This window comes from Mustela erminea, chromosome 4 (genome assembly GCF_009829155.1).
Source record: "Mustela erminea isolate mMusErm1 chromosome 4, mMusErm1.Pri, whole genome shotgun sequence".
NCBI classification, from domain to species: domain Eukaryota; kingdom Metazoa; phylum Chordata; class Mammalia; order Carnivora; family Mustelidae; genus Mustela; species Mustela erminea.
In genome coordinates, this window is record NC_045617.1 from 127,040,460 (window position 1) to 127,059,190 (window position 18,731).

Here is an 18,731-nt window from a genome sequence, read left to right on the forward strand (position 1 = left end):
TAGCTTTCAAATACATTATTTATAAGTGAAATAAAAATTATATCTTAATTCCCTAAAAAACACACAGGTATTTGGATACTCTGTTCCAGATACATTCTGTGGCCCATCACAATATAGAGTAATTGATTGTGATTGGCTACATAATTACCTGAACTTATATGTGAAACTTTGCAGTTGAGGAAGAGTCCTTCTATAATCTACTTCTTGCTCAATCCTTACAATAACCTTGGAAAATAGCCAATTTATCAGGCATAAGTTAAGAATTAGTTTCTTAACTTATGGATAAATCTGATCTCATTATTCAATTCTTGATCTTAGGAAGGATGTGCTTTATATTGCTAAAAATAAGAACGTCTTAATCTCTTAAAAAATATTGATTCGGGGCGCCTGGGTGGCTCAGTGGGTTAAAGCCTCTACCTTCGGCTCAGGTCATGATCCCAGGGTCCTGGGATCGAGCCCCACATCAGGCTCTCTGGTCAGCAGGGAGCTTGCTTCCCCCTCTCTCTCTGCCTGCCTCTCTGCCTACTTGTGATCTCTGTCTGTCAAATAAATAAATAAAATATTTTTAAAAATATCTTTATCAGTTAGTAGAAGAAAACAGTAAAAATGCCTGAAAATATCACAGGCAAGAAGAAAAAAAGTAATGGCAAGAAACAGGGCCAAGAGAAACCCACACCCGCTGGGAAACTAGTTTCTAAACCGTTGCTTTAAAAACTCACTTCAGTTCTCCTTTTGGTATGGCCTTAAATTGCAACGGCACATAAGTCTACCAAAGACATCAGCTGTAGGCGAGCAATGGTTTAAAGCCTACCTTTCCCAGAACGGATCCCTGTGAGTTTTACCAACACACTGCTTTTATCTGGACACTTGTCCACACTGTTTCGTTTGCAATTGCTGATCCTCCTTTCATCTCAACGTCTTTTCCACTAGTCTCTTCCTTAGAATGAAGCCCAGTTTTCTCTCCTTTGAACCCTGGACGTTCATTTTTATCCACAATGGCTTGCTTATCATTTCCAGCACTACTGTTTTCTTGTCTGCTCAGTCTCTGTGTGCTTGAAATGTCTCTTGTGTCTTTATTTTCTCCTGGCTCTATGGAACTTCTTAGAGCAAAATCTTCTACCTTGTCTTGTGGTCTTTCGGTATGAGACGTGGCAAAACTTCTCTGAACTAAAGAGGCATTGGTCTTCTCAGAATTTTTCTCATTGAGTTTATTAACCTTTTCTTTCTCAGAGGAGGGCTGATTCTTCTGGGAAGATCTCTCTAAAAGCCACAAAATATTTTAATGGAGGACGCATGTGATCAGTATAATTTCAGCTTCACATAATGGCATTTCTATTCAGGTTTCTCTTTATCAGAAGATATACGCTTTGGAAAAGCAAAGTAGATGTGAACATGACCAACTGACTGACATTTGGGTTCCCAAAGAGTTTTTAGTTTGTAACTAGTAGGACCCAAAGCCAATCAAATAAAGTTATTCAAACAGCGCTTCTCCCAACACAGGGCTTTATGAACACGTAATTCCTTCTGAATAAGAACAATGACAACAGGACTTTTATACCAGAGCTTTTTTTATGCATAAATCTCTAGTCTTCTAAAGATGTTACCTGTGAGGGCCGATGTCCTTTTGTCTTTGACAGGGGCTGTTTCCTTCAGGCCAAGCTGTGACCATGACTTCTCCTTAGCCTGTGGATACACAATTGAATAATTGAAGTCACTTATTAATTACATCAGTGTTTCTCAACCTCAGCACTACTGACACATGGTGTGGGTAATTCTTTGTTGTGGAAAATGTCATGAGCATTATAGAACATTTTGTAGCATCTCTGTCTTCTACCCACCAGAAAACAGTGGTAACTTCCCTCCCAGTTCTAATATCCAAAATGTCTCCAGAAATTGCTAAGTGTCCCCTGGGGGTAAAATCATCCCAGATTGAAAACCACTGTATTGCATGATTCAAAAAAACCAAAAAAACAAAACACTAGAATTAATAGTAAGTTAGGGGACAGTCTGAATTGATGAAACTGTATAGACTACAATATTTGAAAACAAATGAACTCATTGCTCTAAAAGAAATTCTGTTAAACTCTGGCATTGTTTGTAAAAGAAGGCCCATCTTCATGAATGGATTAAAGGATATTGATAATGTATCGTCACCTCTGACCTCTGGTTATATTGTCTTGATATGGTTCACATATAAATCAGATAAAAATGAGAGGATCTATGTGACTAAGATTTTGTAAGCCAAAAAGTAGGAGACTAAAGTAAGCCACTGTAAATGAGCTTTCACATGGCTTAGAACAGATGACCCTTTTCCTAGGCAGATAAACATCCTTTTCATAGTTCTGGCTTCTCTGAATTGGCTTAGCCAACTTTTCTTAAATACCACATAAAATATAAACATTAGACCAATCCACCCAAGTTACCATAAATTCCAAAGTTTTGCACTATAAATTAATTAAATTGTGTGGATGTCCAAAGAATCAGTTTATTTTCTTTGAAGAGAGAGTAAAATCTGCCTTAGCGTGACTTGCAAGCATGAAACTCCATGTAAGTGCAGCTCAGGGGCATCAAGACAGACTGCTGATGTACTTTTAATAATCCAAGGGGCAGTCTCATAGCTTCAGAGCATTTCCCTTTTTCAGATAGAGACATTGAAACACAAAGGTGGTAGGTTTAGTAAATCTGTGGAAAACCGAATTAGAGATTATATCCTCAGAGTTTGTAACTTCCTCTTCTAAGTAAAAGTGCAGGACAAATGTTCTTCAAGTCCTTCAGGCAAAGCCAGCTGCTCTTCCCTCTGTGTGCAGGATATCCACCCACCCCAGCATCACCGACAACACTTTTAAATATTTTTTCCATTAATTTCCCACTAGCCTGTAGGCCTTGCTTAAATGGGCAAGAAGACTGGTTCATCTCTGAATCTCTGGCACTTAGCCCAGTGACTATGATATAGTGATGATGGTGGTGATGATGGTGATGATGATGACAATGGTGGTGATAATGATGGAGGTGGTGGTGATGTTGATGATGGTGGTGGTGACAGTGATGATGCTGGTGGTGGTGATGAAGATGAGGAAGAGGGTGATGGTGGTGATGATGTCAATGTTGATGTGGCTAATACACACTAAGCACTATCTACATACCGGGCACATTTCTAAGCATGTCAGTTGATCCTCATAGCAACCCTTTGTGAACCCAAAGGTGAACCCTTTGGGATAGATATTATTAGCCACATTTTATAATGAAATCAGGTAAATTCCAAGGATTATGCAGTTCAGAAATGGTCGAGCCAGGATTATTAGTCAGCTGTCTTCTTCATTTTGTGCTTTTAACTATTACACTGTACTGTCACTCAGGAAAAAAAAAATAGATTACAGGGAAGGTGTGCTGTTAGTATTTACTGAGTATCTATCGCACAGCCAGTATCACAGGAGATAAGAAGGAAGATTAAGAGAGAAGGGTATAGGGGCGCCTGGGTGGCTCAGTGGGTTGAGCCGCTGCCTTCCGCTTAGGTCATGATCTCGGGGTCCTGAGATAGAGCCCCACATAGGACTCTAATCTCAGCAGGAAGCTTAGAGTCCTTTTGTCTTTGCCTGCTTCCCCCTCTCTCTGCCTGCTTGCTGCTCTGCCTACTTGTGATCTCTCTCTCACTCTGTCAAATAAATAAATAAGAATCTAAAAAAAAGAGAGAAAGAGAGAGAGAGAAGGGTATAAAATGGAAACAAGTTAGTAGAGTGAAGCAATAAATATTTACCAAACAATTAGAATTAACATAGAAGAAAGACAAGAGAGAGAGAGAATTCAAGTCCAACTTTGAAAACAAGTCAAATTAGCCAAATAAGAGAGTCTAACAAATTGTGTTTAAGATACTGTAAAATTTTGTTTTTCAGTGTTTCTTTTTTGAAATGAAAATTCTTGGGGGGTAGGCTTTGTGCTTCTGGATTTATTCTGGATAAGGTGAACATAGGTAGACTTGATAAAGAAAACAGGTATGTATCAATCAATTTCAGTTCATCAAAATAGGTAAAATGGAGAATTTGGAGGTAAGACTCCATGGAGTGCCAAATTGATGAGCCTTTGCCTCTAAGGTCATCCAGGTACTAGTGGCAACGTTTTAGGAGTTTTGTGAACATTCTTACGGTAGAGCAATTGGAGCTGACCAACAGGAGAAGCTGTCGATTCTGAAGAATATAAGAAACCAGCTTCCAAAAGAGGCTGGTTTTTTTCTTTGTCAATTATATATCACATATGTTTTACCACTTAAATAATGTAAGGAGGTCTTTATTCATTGCCACAGGTCATTGTATTTTTATTTCTCTATGTAATACTGACATCTAGAGGAAATTTGAATTGAGTTTCCAAAAAACAGAAGCTGTATTTCTCCTTTCCTGCTTCTGAACAGCAACTTCAGTATGAAGAGGGTTTTCATGTTGTCTGAAGAAGATGATAAAATAGGAAGCACAAGTCTTTAGATATATCTTGTCCAAAGATGAACATATTTTCTACCCATTTTACCATGTTAAGCATGATGTTCCTGTAAGGATTACTGTCCTCTTCTGTTAATAAATAAAAGTCATGTCAGAAACTAAGTTCCTTTGCTAAAATCACACTGATGACGGAGATGAGTGTGAGCGCCTCAGTGCACTCAAATTCACTCATTATTCCTTCCCTTAATAAATACTTCTATATTTGCATATGGATTCCTTTTATGACCAATTATTCATTGCTTTTTTAATAATCCATTGATGCATTTAGAATGACATACAGAAGAAAGGAGACCCAAATGCCCAAGTATTTAAAACAAGTTCTGTTCTCTTCACTCTGTACAGTTTTCTTGACTGGAGTCCTGAGTGGGGAGTGTTTCCAAAGTAGTTTTCAGGTTGTATAAAAGACATGTTAGAACTCATTTCTATTTGTTTTCTATTCTTTTAAAATTTACATTTTATATATGTTTTAAAACATGTATGAATAAAATTGGACAGGTATATAATTTATAAGTTTCTGTCATATGCTAAATTTATTTATAAAAATAAATATACACATATTGTTTATCAATGTGCATATTTCTGAATAAACGTTGGGATTTACTTAAATGCATTTTACTGATAGCAGTGCAAAATCAAAATAATTTGAGGACTTCTTTCAAATAACACCATTTCTTACATTATGATTTTCTGAAATAATGTGCTTTAGAGAAGAATTATTCTAATCAGCAGGTTCAAGGGCAAGTACATAATTTGAACAATGAGCTCATTTCTTGCAAATTGCTTGTAAGAGGTCAAGATTCATTGCTTAATGACTATTTTGACATTTAGACCAATTGTATGCATCTTATACTCTGGTCTCCAGGCAGTTTCACTGACTGCCATGGAAACAAGAGCTACTGAGGAAGACAACATCCATCCGGAAGCCTGTGTCCACCTACCCACTGTGGAGTTCACTCCCACCGCAGACCACAAGTCTGTCCCAGTACTACACGACAACTCTGTTTCTCCTCAACGTGGTAGAACAACCAAAAGGAAAATTAGTTCTGTTGAACCACTTTGCCTCATCCCTCTCCTTTCCATTCAATACAAACCAACCTTAGAAATCCATCTTAAAGTGGATTTAAACTTTTAAAGAACAGAAAGGCAAACAGCTACTGCCTCCTCTGGACGCCCTCAAAGCAGTGATCATCTTCTGGGTATTCTATGGCCACTTGACATGCCTGTCCCCCACGTGGGATATGGACCCTTGTCTTCACATTTGTTTCCCCAGCACCACATGATGAATATGCTTGGTGAACCCGTGTATAGTAAAGGAAAGAAGTGCCTGCAGGACGGGTATCCTCATTCTGACAATGTCCTTTTTTTTTTTTTTTTTAGAGTATTTATTTATTTATTAATTTTTACTTTTTTATGTGCAATTAGCCGGCATAGAATACAAGATTCGTTTTTGATGGAATGTTCAGTGATTCATTAGTTGCATATAACACCCAATACCATCACCACACGTACCCTCCTTAATACCCATCACCCGGTCACCGCATCCCTCCGCCCCACTCCCTTCTGTGACCTTCAGTTTGGTTCCCAGAGTCCAGAGTCTCTCATGGTTTATCTCCCCCTCTGATTTCTTCCCATTCAGTTTACCTTCCCTCCCCCTGTGGTCCTCTGCTCTATTCTTTATGTTCCACATACGAGTGAATCCATATGATAACTGACAATACTCTTTAATCAGGCTGTGTCACTGAAAAGCCCCACTCTCCCAGCACCATCCGAAATGTATCCCTGTCACTGATGCTCATATCCTTTGCATCACTTAACTGATGGTAAGTTATATCCTCGGCCCTGCATTTGGGGATTATGATTGCTACAGAAAACTGTTTTCTTACCATCACAATGGAACATGACTATACTAACTGCACAGCCCGAGCTGAGGGCTTGTCATTATCACTGCTGTGGAGACGCCAAGATGAACACCTTTTGGTAATTTTAACCTAATACCTAGAAATACAAAAACAAAATGATAACAATGTATAATGACTGTTAAACTTTGGGCTCATCGTGAGGAAGAGAAAAAAAATGGAATACAAATAAAAGAAATACAATAAAATAAAAGAAATACAAAAAGAGGAATTTTCAGAATATCAAAACTACATTTACTTGCTTGAGTAAAAAAGATAATTTTAGAAATTCTTTGTAAAGTAAATCTATTTCTTTTCATCTTCAGGGCACACTCAAATTCTTGCCCTAAGTGAGAAGACTCCCTAAAGTCCCCGGGCTGATGAAAGGAATGTTCACAAAGCATAACCGGTTTCATGGTCCATGGGGACTGGCATAGAATAAGGCAAGACAGGATCGAACGGACCAAATCCAGGAAGGAAAGTGTTCACCCTGGCCTCAAAACTCAGTAAGCAGACCCTCCCCTGCTGCTGAGAAGAACATCAAGGATAATCAGTCACCTGAGAAAATAACCCTGCAGGAAAATTAAAGCCTTTTGATGCATTCACTGTTACATGGGCAGTGCTTCATTCAGAAAGCAAAAGACCGGAAATTAAAGGCTGGTTCAGGAGAGTCTAATTAGACCACCTGTCAAGTGAAGATACGTGGTAATTTTACTTTTATTCAACTTTAAGATGTATTGAACACAATTATTTAAAAAAAATAAAAAGAGTGTACTACCACATTTAACTGTCTCCTCGAGCAGGAAAGACTGAGTAGGGAACAGCGCTGGTCAAATGCACTGTATCGGGTTATTCCTCATTGACTACAGACTTTTCTTAATTTAAATACACTTTCAGGTTTTCTTATTCCAATAAGCCCTTGTTATGGCCAAGATCATGCAGACCATATGTTCAGTCCTGATGCGATGTGTGAAGACTGACGGGTTAGGGGTAGCAGACCCCTAATATCTGCCCCACCATCCCAAGGGCCAGGCCAGGCTGTGGATGAGAGGTACAAGTCATTAAAACCATAGGCTCGCCTCTATTCTTCTAACCAGCCGGCCTTTGCCGATTTTAGAAGAAGCAGAACAAGTTAAGAATCGTCACCTAAATATTTAGTCACGTCAGGTACTTTGATCATATAGATTGTGTTTTTCCCTCATCTTATGCCCAAGGGATAAGCTTACCCAAAACATCTTATAAATGAACTCATATTATTTTATATCCTTCTCATCATCTCTTCTCCTGCCCTCCCCACCAGAAAATGCTGAGCCCTCTGACTCTAACTGCTCCTTTTTCCCCAACTACCCACGTGACTTCTGTTGGCCACACACGCTATACCCCACCTTCCAGGCCCAAACCCTCCTTTGTTCTAAACAGGTCAAAACTAGGGGTGGGGGGCAGGCGTTTGACAATATTTAATGCACGGGTTCCACCCCTAAAGAGGGGGTGCGGCTGGACACTACTGTTTTTTCTAATATCCACCCCACCCTCTGCCCCACAACCACACATACACACCCCAATTCTAAGGTACTGCAAGGGTTGGGAGCCACTGTCTCTGTGTTCTCAGCTCCCCTCACTCTGGGTTGTTTTGTCGAGGTGGGGTTTCTTCCCTGAGTCCTTCTTACCATCCAGGCTGCTGTACCATAGTTTTGAATGACAGTAATAACACTGGAGACGTGGTATTTCTCCAAATCCCGAGTTCCTCTCAACCACCAGCAAGGGTATTTGATCCTCTCTAGGATGGATTATCCAGCAAACCACTGCCTCTTCCTTGCTGGCCACCCAGGGACACATGTATGGAAATGAGCCTCAGGTAGACTGGCCCAGAGACCACAAAACCTCCTCTTCAAAAGTGATCTCAAGGACATCCAAGGAAGGCAAGCCAATAAAAAAAAAACCAGCATTTCTAACCACACCTGAAATCCTCTGCCTTGCTTCCTGGTCAAAGCTCAATTAACTGAAAGTGATTTAGCTCCTCTACCAAAACGGAGGTGAGCAGAAGGCAGCCTGACTCCACTTAAGTGGAGAAACACCACTTCACGCGGTGTAGAATTATTTATAGCCCTTTACACAAAAGTGTATCTGAAAACCATAAATGGTGGCTTGCTCTGCCCTCTTGGGATTCTGCCACCAGAAAAACAAGCACCTGAGCACTTCAAAAACAACGCATCAAGATTATTAAGGAATTGCAATGTGGTGTGTTGTGTGTGTGTGAGAGAGAGAGAGACAGAGAGGAGAGAACAACCAATTTCAAATGCAGGTATAAATGGGATTATAGCTCTTTGATGTTCCTCTGATTAAATTGAGTCTTACTTAGTAAGATTCTTCTTTTATACTACATAAGACCCAACCTTGGAATGTTTTCACATGAAGTATACAGTGTTTTTTCATCACCTAATAAAACTCTTCTATTTCTTCCTGCCGCAGACAGTTTTACAAGCATTCATTTCACATAGTGTTCTCAGTGTGCTTTTTAATTTTTATTTTAGGTTCACTTTTATCACTCCATCTCCTGTCTCCTGCTCTGAGTAAGCAATCAGCATTTTGGTCCAGCCTCTCACCACAGGCTGGCTCGTGGAAGTCGCGTCTGCTGGCAGAGGCTCCTGGGGAACTCAGTGTTTCCTCAGGTGAGGTGATGTGTGGTCCCACGGGTTGTTAAGGAGGTTCTGAGATTTGAACTTAGATTTATCAAGCAAAATATCTAACCTCATTATGGTTTGTCTTTCCATATCTTACCCTGCACAGCAAATTTTGCAAGCACACTACAAAGTAGCTTTAAAAAGCTATCTCTGAAAAAATAATGAGAAGTTGCAAAGCTCTTAAAAAGTCTCTTAAAGCTCTTAAAAAGTTATATAGTTTTTGGAATATATAATCCAAACTCAGTAGATAGAAACAATCAGTCATGACTATCCCCAAACCTTTCATTATCTAGTCCCTTCTACTCAAAGTAGGTCTGGGGACGACAGTGACCTGGGACCCGCAGAGCCTCTCAGCCCCTCCCTTCACTTATCCAGTCAGAATCTGCCTTTTAACTATTCCCAGGTGATTCCCATGCACATTACAATGTTGAAAACATTGATCCAGATAACATCCATAATGACTTTGTGCTAAGAAATATTTCACAAGATATTTGTCACGGCTGCTTGTATTTATTTGAATCTGTCTTCTGTCCATAAAAAGCCATCATCACATTTGGTTAAGCTCAGAGGGAGGACTGTGGAGAAAGCAGGAAGGAGCTAACAAATGTTCCGCTGGTCTGGATGTTGGCTGCCCTTGAGGGCAATGGCCAGTAGAAGTCCAGAACTGTGTGGAATATCAGTGAGCTTTGAAGAATGCCCAGAATTTTGACACTGACCCAAGGAGTCCTAGCAAGGACTCAGAAGAGTGTGTGAGTGAGACCTGATGTACCTAATTTCTAGGGTCTCTGCCAAACTCAGGTCTCATAGAAAAGAAACACTAAGGGGTAAAGGTTCTGCAATGGGCCGAATGTTTGTGTCCTGCCAAAATTCATATATTGAAGCCCAAACTCCCAATTAAACTTCCAATATAAGAAGGTGGGACCTTTAAGTGGTAATTAGGTATAGATGATGTCATGAGGGTAGACTCTCTGGTGAAATTAGTGTTTTTATAAGAAGGAAACCTGGTCCTTCCTCTATCTCTCTCTGCCGTGGGAGGATACAGAGATAATGCAACTGTCTGCAAGACAGGAAAAGGATTCTTATCAGAATCAGACCACCCTTGGCACCCTGACCTCAGTCTTCCAGCCTCTAGAACTGTGAGAAAGAAATTGCTGTGCAAGCCACTCGGTCTATGGTATTTTGTTACAACAACCTGACCTAAGGTACAAGGAAACTGTGCCAATGGTAAACTCTAGAGAAAATCAGTAATATATTCTGATCAGTTCAAAAATGCAAAGAATACAGTTAGGATTGTTAACCCAAGTGCTATAACTTGGTTGCTATAAAGGTGATTATCAGGAGCAAAAGAAATTTTATTTAACCCAGTTCTGATGAAACAAAAATTTTACAGTACACAGAGTGTACATAACGTCTGATACCATCTGTCTGTGCTTTCACTCCTAAGATAGACTTAAAGGCTCAATTTATGGAGCACATTCTGAACACCTTAGTGAACTCTCCGTGTTCTTATCTCATTCTTTTGTTTTATTATGTACACACAGGAGAATATTCAGCTGGTATTCTGGTACTCTACCAGTTATACAAATAGGGAAGCACTTCCATTCTGGAGGATGTCCTGAGCCCTCCCAAACAACTCACGACCTAACCACCCTCAGGACCCTCCTAAGATCCGAAACCTTGAAGGTCAGTATCTGGCATGGCTGGGACGTCTATGTGCATGGGGACCATCCAGTGCAGTCTACTCTGAAAGATGAGTGACTGCAGACTCCCAGCTATGAAATTCAGTTCTGCATCAGCAAACATGAATATAGTATGAGTGCACCTGGCCACAAGAGTAGGCTTATGGCTGTATAATTTTTAATATTGGAATAAAAGCTTTTAATATTATCTGTGCTGTTCCTAGAAGTTAATTATTCATAGGAATTGGAAAGTGTGCCTTGACACTCAAGGAGAAAGCAGTGCAGGGGAGTAAAGAGGTAGGAGAGTTTCTATCAGCAATACCTTTGCCCACCTTAGACACTGGGATAGTGGCCCAAAGTTTATCTCCTGCCCCAAAGATTCCTAATCAGTAGGTCTGGGCTGCAGCGCAAGAACATTTTTCACAAGATTTGGAAATGGTTCTGTTGTAAGTGCTCCAGGGATCATACTTCCAGAAAGTGTAGAAACTCTTACTCATTATTCAAGACCCTACCTCAAGAAGTTTCCCTTTGTGAATTCTTCCTTAAACACTCTGGTTCCACATCCTTCTGCCCAGAAGAGAAGTCACTCTTTCTTCCACATTTATTGATGATACATCCATCACGTATTTATCATACTGTGTTGGCATTATTTGTTTTCACACCTGACTCTGCCTGCATATCTTGGTATTTCTAGCATCTCACACGGCATTCGACAGATAAACACAGACTGAGTAGAAAATAGGGGTCAGGGCTGATGTGGGGCAGTATTTACTGAGCATCTCAACCAGCTGTGTAAAGTTTTCAGAAGGGGTGCTGTAGCACACCCTTTATTATATCTGGTTTCAGGCTTGACTGTCTTGTCCTTAGTCTCCTGTGGCACCCAGAAGTTCCCTCTTTCATGCAGAGAAATTTGTTGGCCTGAACTTCTAGGAGAAAGCTCATAGTCTTCTCAGACCTGTGCAAGAACTTAAAGGCTTGTGTTACCAATTCACATCTGAGAGTCCACCCTGAGTGTGGGTTATTGAACTAATGTATCATTTGACCACCTTCCCAGCAAATGTCTTAGACCTCATAAAAATCAGAACATGTCCTGTAAACATTCATTTGTTTAATGCATATATTTAAGATCTATTATTCATATACCTATATCAACCATAACTTTAACATTCAATAATACACTAACATAGAGAAACACTTAATGAATATATTTTTTAGAAGATTTTATTATTTTTAAGTCATCCTTACACCCAACTTGGGGCTGAGACTTACAACCTCGAGGTCAAGAGTCGCACACTCCACTGTCTGAACCAGCCAGGTACCCCAAGAGCTGCTTAAAGGATACTTTTGGTAATAAAATGAGAAGAGGTTAGATATTGTTATTGCCACATTTCACTTTGTTACGATTATGAAGGAGACAAGCAGTACCTATCTCCTCTGAAGTGTCTGATTACGCTTCTTTGGAGAGCACCTAACTCAACATTAAAATAGATGCTAAATAAATGGCTCTGCATTTTCCTGCCAAAGCCATTTACCATATTTCTAATGGTGATTAAGTCAGACATCATATCCATTACTCCAACATCCCTTTAGCGCTCAAGTTCTGTGATGCCACAGAATCAAGAATAAATCTTGGCACACTTACAGAGCACGCTCAGAAGCTTCCCACGCTGGCAAGAATCTGCTGCTCGGTGCTTTTCTATGGATCTCGTCTCTTGGCATCTATTTATGGGGATGATTTATCGAAGTAAGGCCTAAGTAAAAGTGTCTTTATGGCAGATCATAGAAAAAAAATCATGCTTGTTTGGTTTGTGCTATTTATTTAGGTCTCCATTTCTCAGCAGGTGAGGGCTTTGCTTCAACCACTTTAAGCCCTGTCAACACCAAAGGAGTTCTCCAGATTTTATCAGCAAAGTTTCTGATTTGCTCCTTGCTACCAGGAGATGGGAGTAGTCTCTGAGTTCTTCAGAATTCTCCTGCTGTGTCTTCTCAAGCGCTGTTCAGAGGTAGTGACCGGTGAGGTGGGGTTGAGTTTGTAAAACATGCTGCTCAGGTTCCTTTCCAAATTCATGGTCTTAGGCAGCTATGGCAGAGAGCTTCATTTGCTGATTCTGAGAAGAACAATGTCCTTATTCTCAAAGCCAAGAGATTGCTACTTCAATAGACAAAGGCAAAACAAAGCAAAAGGTAACCTTTTTGATGTTGTGGAAATCAGCTATTTACTTTTCATGTTGGTTCATGGCAGAACAGGAAGGAGCCTGAAAAAATCACCTTAGATTTAACATCACAAATTTAAATGAGGTTTTAGAGAGAAATTAAAGGAAGGGAAGGAGTTTGCTTCACAGTCCAGTGGGTCAGATACATAACTTTTGTATTCTTTTGTATTCTCAACCACACAATGTACTCCCCAAAATCCACAATATTCTAAGAGTTCAAAACAAGACAAGGAATTCAAAAACCTACTAAATCATAAAATCCATTTGAATCTAGAGAGATCTTAAAGAGCATTGTGAAATGAGTTAAGGAAATCTAACTCAAAACTGGACAGGGGAAGCCATGCTGGGATGGCCACACACATGCTACTCATTGTAGCTTGCTTAGTTCCATAGGAAGAAGGAAGATTTCCTATCAACCCTGGTAACTGCCCTAAACTGCAGCCAATGAGAGGACCCTTCACTTCCAACACCTACAGCCAGTGAGAAGCCACCACCACTACGAACTCTCATTTCTGCACCAGTGAAATTCTGTTCTAAACAACCTCTTCCAACTTCCTCCTCTCCTCCATGAAAGGACACTCTCCTCCTTTGTTCTCTGTACTTGGAATGTGCTTGGAGAAACCACGCTCCAGACTGGAAATGAGTCTCTCTCTCTCTCCTGATTGGCACCGGAGCTACACTCCAGAGTTCAAACCCACTACCATTAAACATCCCCTGCCTCAGCATCCTAAATAGTTCAAAGAGTGAAAGTCTCTAATAAACCATAACAGGTTGATATGTCTAATGATCCGCTTCTGCTTAGGCGCTCTAGGAGATACCCATCCTTTTCTCCTTAGTTCTTCCACCGCTGTTGGTTTATTGGGTCAAGATTTCCTAGGAAAATATCATGCTGGAAGTTCTTTCTCCTGAAAGAGGGAAATGATTCTAGAATTTCACAGCAGCAACCAAAATTACCCACTAGGTAAATCTCAGGACACTCAACATCTTTTATTTGCTATGTCTCTAATCGCCCCTAGAGCTAATTCCAAGGATGCTAATCATTTGTCCCTGTAGGATCAGCTACCACCCTTCTGGGTAAATCCTCAACTGATATTGTCAGAATATACAGTGCATCTCTTATTAAGATACAAATAGATCCCCCAAAACCTCTCCCCATAATTAATCAATATCTGTAAATAAAGAGGCCCTTCAAGACATTTAAGCCTATAATAAAACGGTAAGGGCCAGGGCCACCTTATCCCCTGTATCAGTACCTGCGACATTCTTATTTTTACCTGTGAAGAAACCAAATAGCTCGTCTGGGACTTCCAAGCCATAAACAACCCCCACCATTCTATTTTTCCCAACCTTCACTTTATTTACCTCCATCACTACTGAGAGCAAATTTTTTTCATGATCGATTTATGTAGTGCTTTCCTTAGTATCCCAGTACTCACAGAAAAGGTCCTTCCTGGTACCGAGGACTAAATGATCCAATTCTTTTTTTTTTTTAATTTTGTTACATAAATTAACCCATTTATTATAGGCTAGCAATGTTTCAAACGGCGGCTCTTCTACTGGTCTTTCAACTCCTTCAGTCTTCTGATGGCAGACTTTACTGTGACAGCAGAAGTGGTGTTGTAGGTCCAGGCGCCACCAGTGACGGTTTTCATGCAGGAGCCACAATGCCAGATCCCCACAGCTCGTCTTTTCATCTTGGTTTTGCCACAGAAGGAGCAAGTGTACTTGGCGTGCTGGCTTATCTCAATCTTCTTCACCATCTTCCTGAGGGAGGCACCATAACGGGTCCCATATTTGCCCACGATTCCGACCTTCTTGGTGCGTTTAGCCATGTCGCCTCAAACTAGGTCTGAGCCCTGAGAGCTAAATGATCCAATTCTTGATCAGCAATCTTTCAAATGGGGGAAATGTGAAAATGTGTTAAGGAAACTTAATACAAAATTGGAGCCAGGAGGCCATGAAGGGGGTAATTCTCATGCTCATGGCACCTGTCACAGCTTCCAAAATCCAGCAAGAAAAAGGGAGAATTCCTCCCCCTGCCCAACCTAGAGCGAATGACAGGCCACCACTAGTTCCAGTGCCTGCAACCAATGAGAAGCTGCCACCACTTCAAACTTCTCTTTCTCCAATGAACTTTTGTTCAAAACAACACCTTCAAATTCTTCCTTTTCTTTATAAATGGACACTTTCCTTTTTGTTCTCATAGGCAAGTGGTTGCCTTAGTTTGCTTGTCCTGAATGGCAATTCCTCTGTTATTCCTAAATAAACTAGATTTCTCTTTTAAAAGATTGACAGAACGTAGCCCAATCAGCTCAACTGGAGATGAGAAATCAGCTTCTATCCAATTTCACCTAAGTATAGAATTTAACCATGTTTAACGTGTTCCTGCTGAGAGGAAGGCTGTTGATACTACTGGTCATTTTTCCCACAGCACCTTCATCCTTAAAAACATAATAGGACATTGTGGCATACAATCTCGACCTTTATTTCTTCTCGTTAAAAATCCACCCACCACAATACAGTTTTGAATGTACACATCGTTCTTGGCCTTTCATTTGTTATTATATGTCAGTTTTTTATGACGTTTAAAAAAAGTAGGGGCTATAGATTGTGTTAGGTATAGGCATAAGCATAAGCATTAAAATATATTTTGGTACTGGGTTACTATTGTAGGAAGTACACAGGTCAAGTAAGCTTTAAAGTGTCTATTTTTGTTTGGAGGATAAACAAATCCTTCTCAAATAAGACATAATGATGGACAGGATTAAGAAAACTCTATTAGCACCTGCAGTAACTATCTGAAGAGAATCTTTAGCCTTAGGCTAGACATCCCCTGAGAATGGGGAGTGGCTGGCTTATTTTCCTTGGCTTGTGAAGAGCCCCACTTGGAACTCTCTGTGAGGTGAGAGGAGCGCACTATCATGCATGCCATGTATTTCCATAGGAAGCAAAAAACAATTGCAGACTTGCACTTCTACCCTCCTGGGGATTATGCTAGACTACACCCAGAGAGCAAGACATAAATACATGCCTATGATGAGGTGACAGCTGGTCTCTGCAGCAGAAATGCACAATCACTGATGGGAAAGTTCAATTGTGGGTACTCCAGGAACAGGATTAAAGTCTGTTTTCAGTTAGGAGCCTTCATAAAAGTGTACTCCATCTGTGTTTACTACATGCAGCTGCACCTCTCTCAACGTGCTTAATGAACTTTCTCTTCTTTGTGAACACTGACTTACACTCAAAGCTACAGTCTTAAGTAACTATTATGAGCAAAATACTTGTATAAGACAGCATAGACCAATACATGTGTGTGCTCCTCCTCCATTGACTGAAAGGGTCTACATACTTCATACTCATGCACCAAGCTATCTCATCAAATTCCAGAAAATAAATCTAAACTGTGAAATGAGAAACTGTTAAAAGGAAAAAAAGAAGTAACTATTTCCAACTATTCTGGTCATATCTCATTATGTTCATGTATTAAAATTTAGGCAATAGTCTAAATATACTTGAATTTCACATTTAATGAGATCAGTTCAATTTGGCATTTAACAATTATTGTAAAATGTTTCATTTTGATTTAATTCAGCTATAAGCAATATATTTTTCAAACTGACCTCATTACTGGTGGAATACATTTACACACACACATATATATATAACTTACTAGCAATATCGGTCAACTCTGAACTTCTTCACATACTATTACTTTGCTGTTGTTCATTTTCTGTTCACTCCCACAGAATTACTCTATTGGCACCAACTTTTCCCATCTAATAGAGAAGTAGTGTTATTTAAAAATAAGTAAGTTCTAGGTAGATGTTATAATAGTGTTAAGTACATTTTATGAATTCTTATAATTAGAATTGCCACAAAATTTTCTCTACTGAAAGTTGTTACAATAAATGTCAAGTCAAATGCAGTTTTTCTTTAGAATTTTAAAGAGAGTTAACCAGAGGAGAATTACAACTCCTATGAAAATCCATATTCTATAAAATGGAGACTCCAGCTGCAAAAATTCCTCAACTCAAAATCCTAAAATCTTTTTTTTTTAAATGATTAAATAAGTAGGGCTAGTATATTATATAATGTGGATATATATTTTAATGAAACAGCATACCATTCACATACATTTCACAATCATCCATATTTTTATTAAATATTGCCCCATCAATACTGATTTAACCAAATTAATGTCTGCAGACTATACATAACCTTTCCCCTTAGATGACCTAATATCATTATTAAAATTTAAAAATAAGAATTTTAACAGAATTACCCCCAACCTAATATCTAAATAATGTTTCATTTTAATAACTAATAATGTTAAAATAAGTTCCCTTTCTAAGCTCAAGTTCCAGTCAAAGAATACTAGCTCCAAACTAGAACCTGAAAAAGCTGACAGTGAGTATATAAATATATTTGTATCCTTGTGCTTAGAAATAATAGAACTGTGTGCATATGATTGATATTCTTTGATGAAAGTTCCACTTTTAAAAAATTTGTCTTGAAGCATTGTATTTTGGTACATTCTCCTTCAATGCTTTTACGGATCACTTTTCAGAGGATATGAAAGAGTTGACCTCTACTTATCAAAGTTCAGCTTCACAAAGTTGCCATATAATATAGGTTTCACTGCCATAAACTTTGGCTGTGGGGAAAAAAAAAATCATGGCTCACTTTTCCATTTCCTCTGCTAACAAAACAGAAGGAATTATCCAATATCAAAAAATATATTTTCTTTGATTTAAGCCATTAGTCGTATTAGACTGAGGGAGTGCGGGGATAAGTCGCACACTGAGAGATTCCTCCTAACACACTGAGAGATTCTGAGAGCTCTCAGCTTCTCACCAGGGTTGTTGTTCTGTTTCTACCAGGACTATATGTTCCAGTCCACTTAATCTTTTGGCTTGTGACTTTGTACTCCAACTCACACCTACAAGTTCTGGTTTCCTCCTTACATGACTCCCTCAATGCTGAAGTCTTTATATTATAGGAAGGCCTGGGTTCACCTTCTGGCTTCAACACCTCAGTGTATTTTCCTACCTAGCACATCACCCTGCAAACACTATCTGGTTTCTTTCTAAATGAGCAACTCTGATATGACACTTTTAAAAATATCTTAAAACTTTAACATCTCTTGGTAAGCCATGTACCTATCAGATTTCTGGTGGTTCCTGTTCTCTTAAAAGATCCCTTGATTTCTTCTGCTTAGACCTTATCCTGTTAGTGGTACTAATTATTCATGCATCATCAGAAACTGATAGCTGTGTGACATTTCTTCTTATTTTGGTCATCATAACACTCTATCGGTCTTTTCATTTACCGGTATAGTTGACATCTATGAACATTGATCTAAGATTTATTCCTCTTGAAGAATTCACCAATTCTTTCACTCAACTCCATACAAATGATCTTAAAACTGTCTTATTCCCATAATCCCAGCGATTACTAGATCTTAATATCTGGACGTGGTATAAGAATTTTGAACTCTGAATATCTAAACTAAAACTTAACAATTTGATACCCCACATTGGCTTGCCTTCCTGTTCCAGTTTCTGTCAATAGCGCAATGATACTTGTCTCCTATTTGTTAATCTTCTAGTGAAGCGTCAGGTCCCACTCAGTGCAAGACAAGGCCAGATCTGGGCCATGGGCTAGAACCCTCCATCCTCCCACTGTGCATAGTTCATAAAATAAGCTCACCTATCTTAGAATCCAAAGCCATGGCAAACTCCAATATTTGAGCCCTTGAATGGTGACAGGAATCCAA

The 18,731-nt window shown here is 39.4% G+C and overlaps 2 protein-coding genes across 3 annotated transcripts in view; both read right to left on the minus strand.

Moving 5' to 3' along the window:
• MYLK4 (myosin light chain kinase family member 4) overlaps window positions 1–18,731 on the minus strand; it is a 78,802-nt gene that overhangs the window by 22,830 nt on the left and 37,241 nt on the right. The window contains exons 1-2 of one of the 2 annotated variants that reach the window (XM_032340950.1): window positions 1,605–1,688; window positions 812–1,260 (exon numbers count right to left, since the gene is read on the minus strand). Coding sequence is in view for 1 of the 2 variants with exons in the window: in XM_032340949.1 (XP_032196840.1) it covers window positions 1,605–1,683 (79 nt within the window). In the remaining variant the exon portion in view is untranslated. Of the gene's footprint in view, window positions 1–811; window positions 1,261–1,604; window positions 1,689–18,731 lie in introns of those variants that run through there. The other variant, XM_032340949.1, reaches the window with a different exon arrangement.
• Window positions 14,482–14,810, minus strand: LOC116589064 (60S ribosomal protein L37a-like). The gene has a single exon (XM_032340952.1). It carries the CDS (start codon window positions 14,785–14,787, stop codon window positions 14,509–14,511), a length of 279 nt encoding a protein of 92 aa, XP_032196843.1. The 5' UTR covers window positions 14,788–14,810; the 3' UTR covers window positions 14,482–14,508.

Coding starts and splice junctions, on each gene's coding strand:
- LOC116589064 (XM_032340952.1), bottom strand. CDS start 14,787: ATGGCTAAACGCACCAAGAAGGTCGGAATCGTGGGCAAATATGGGACC.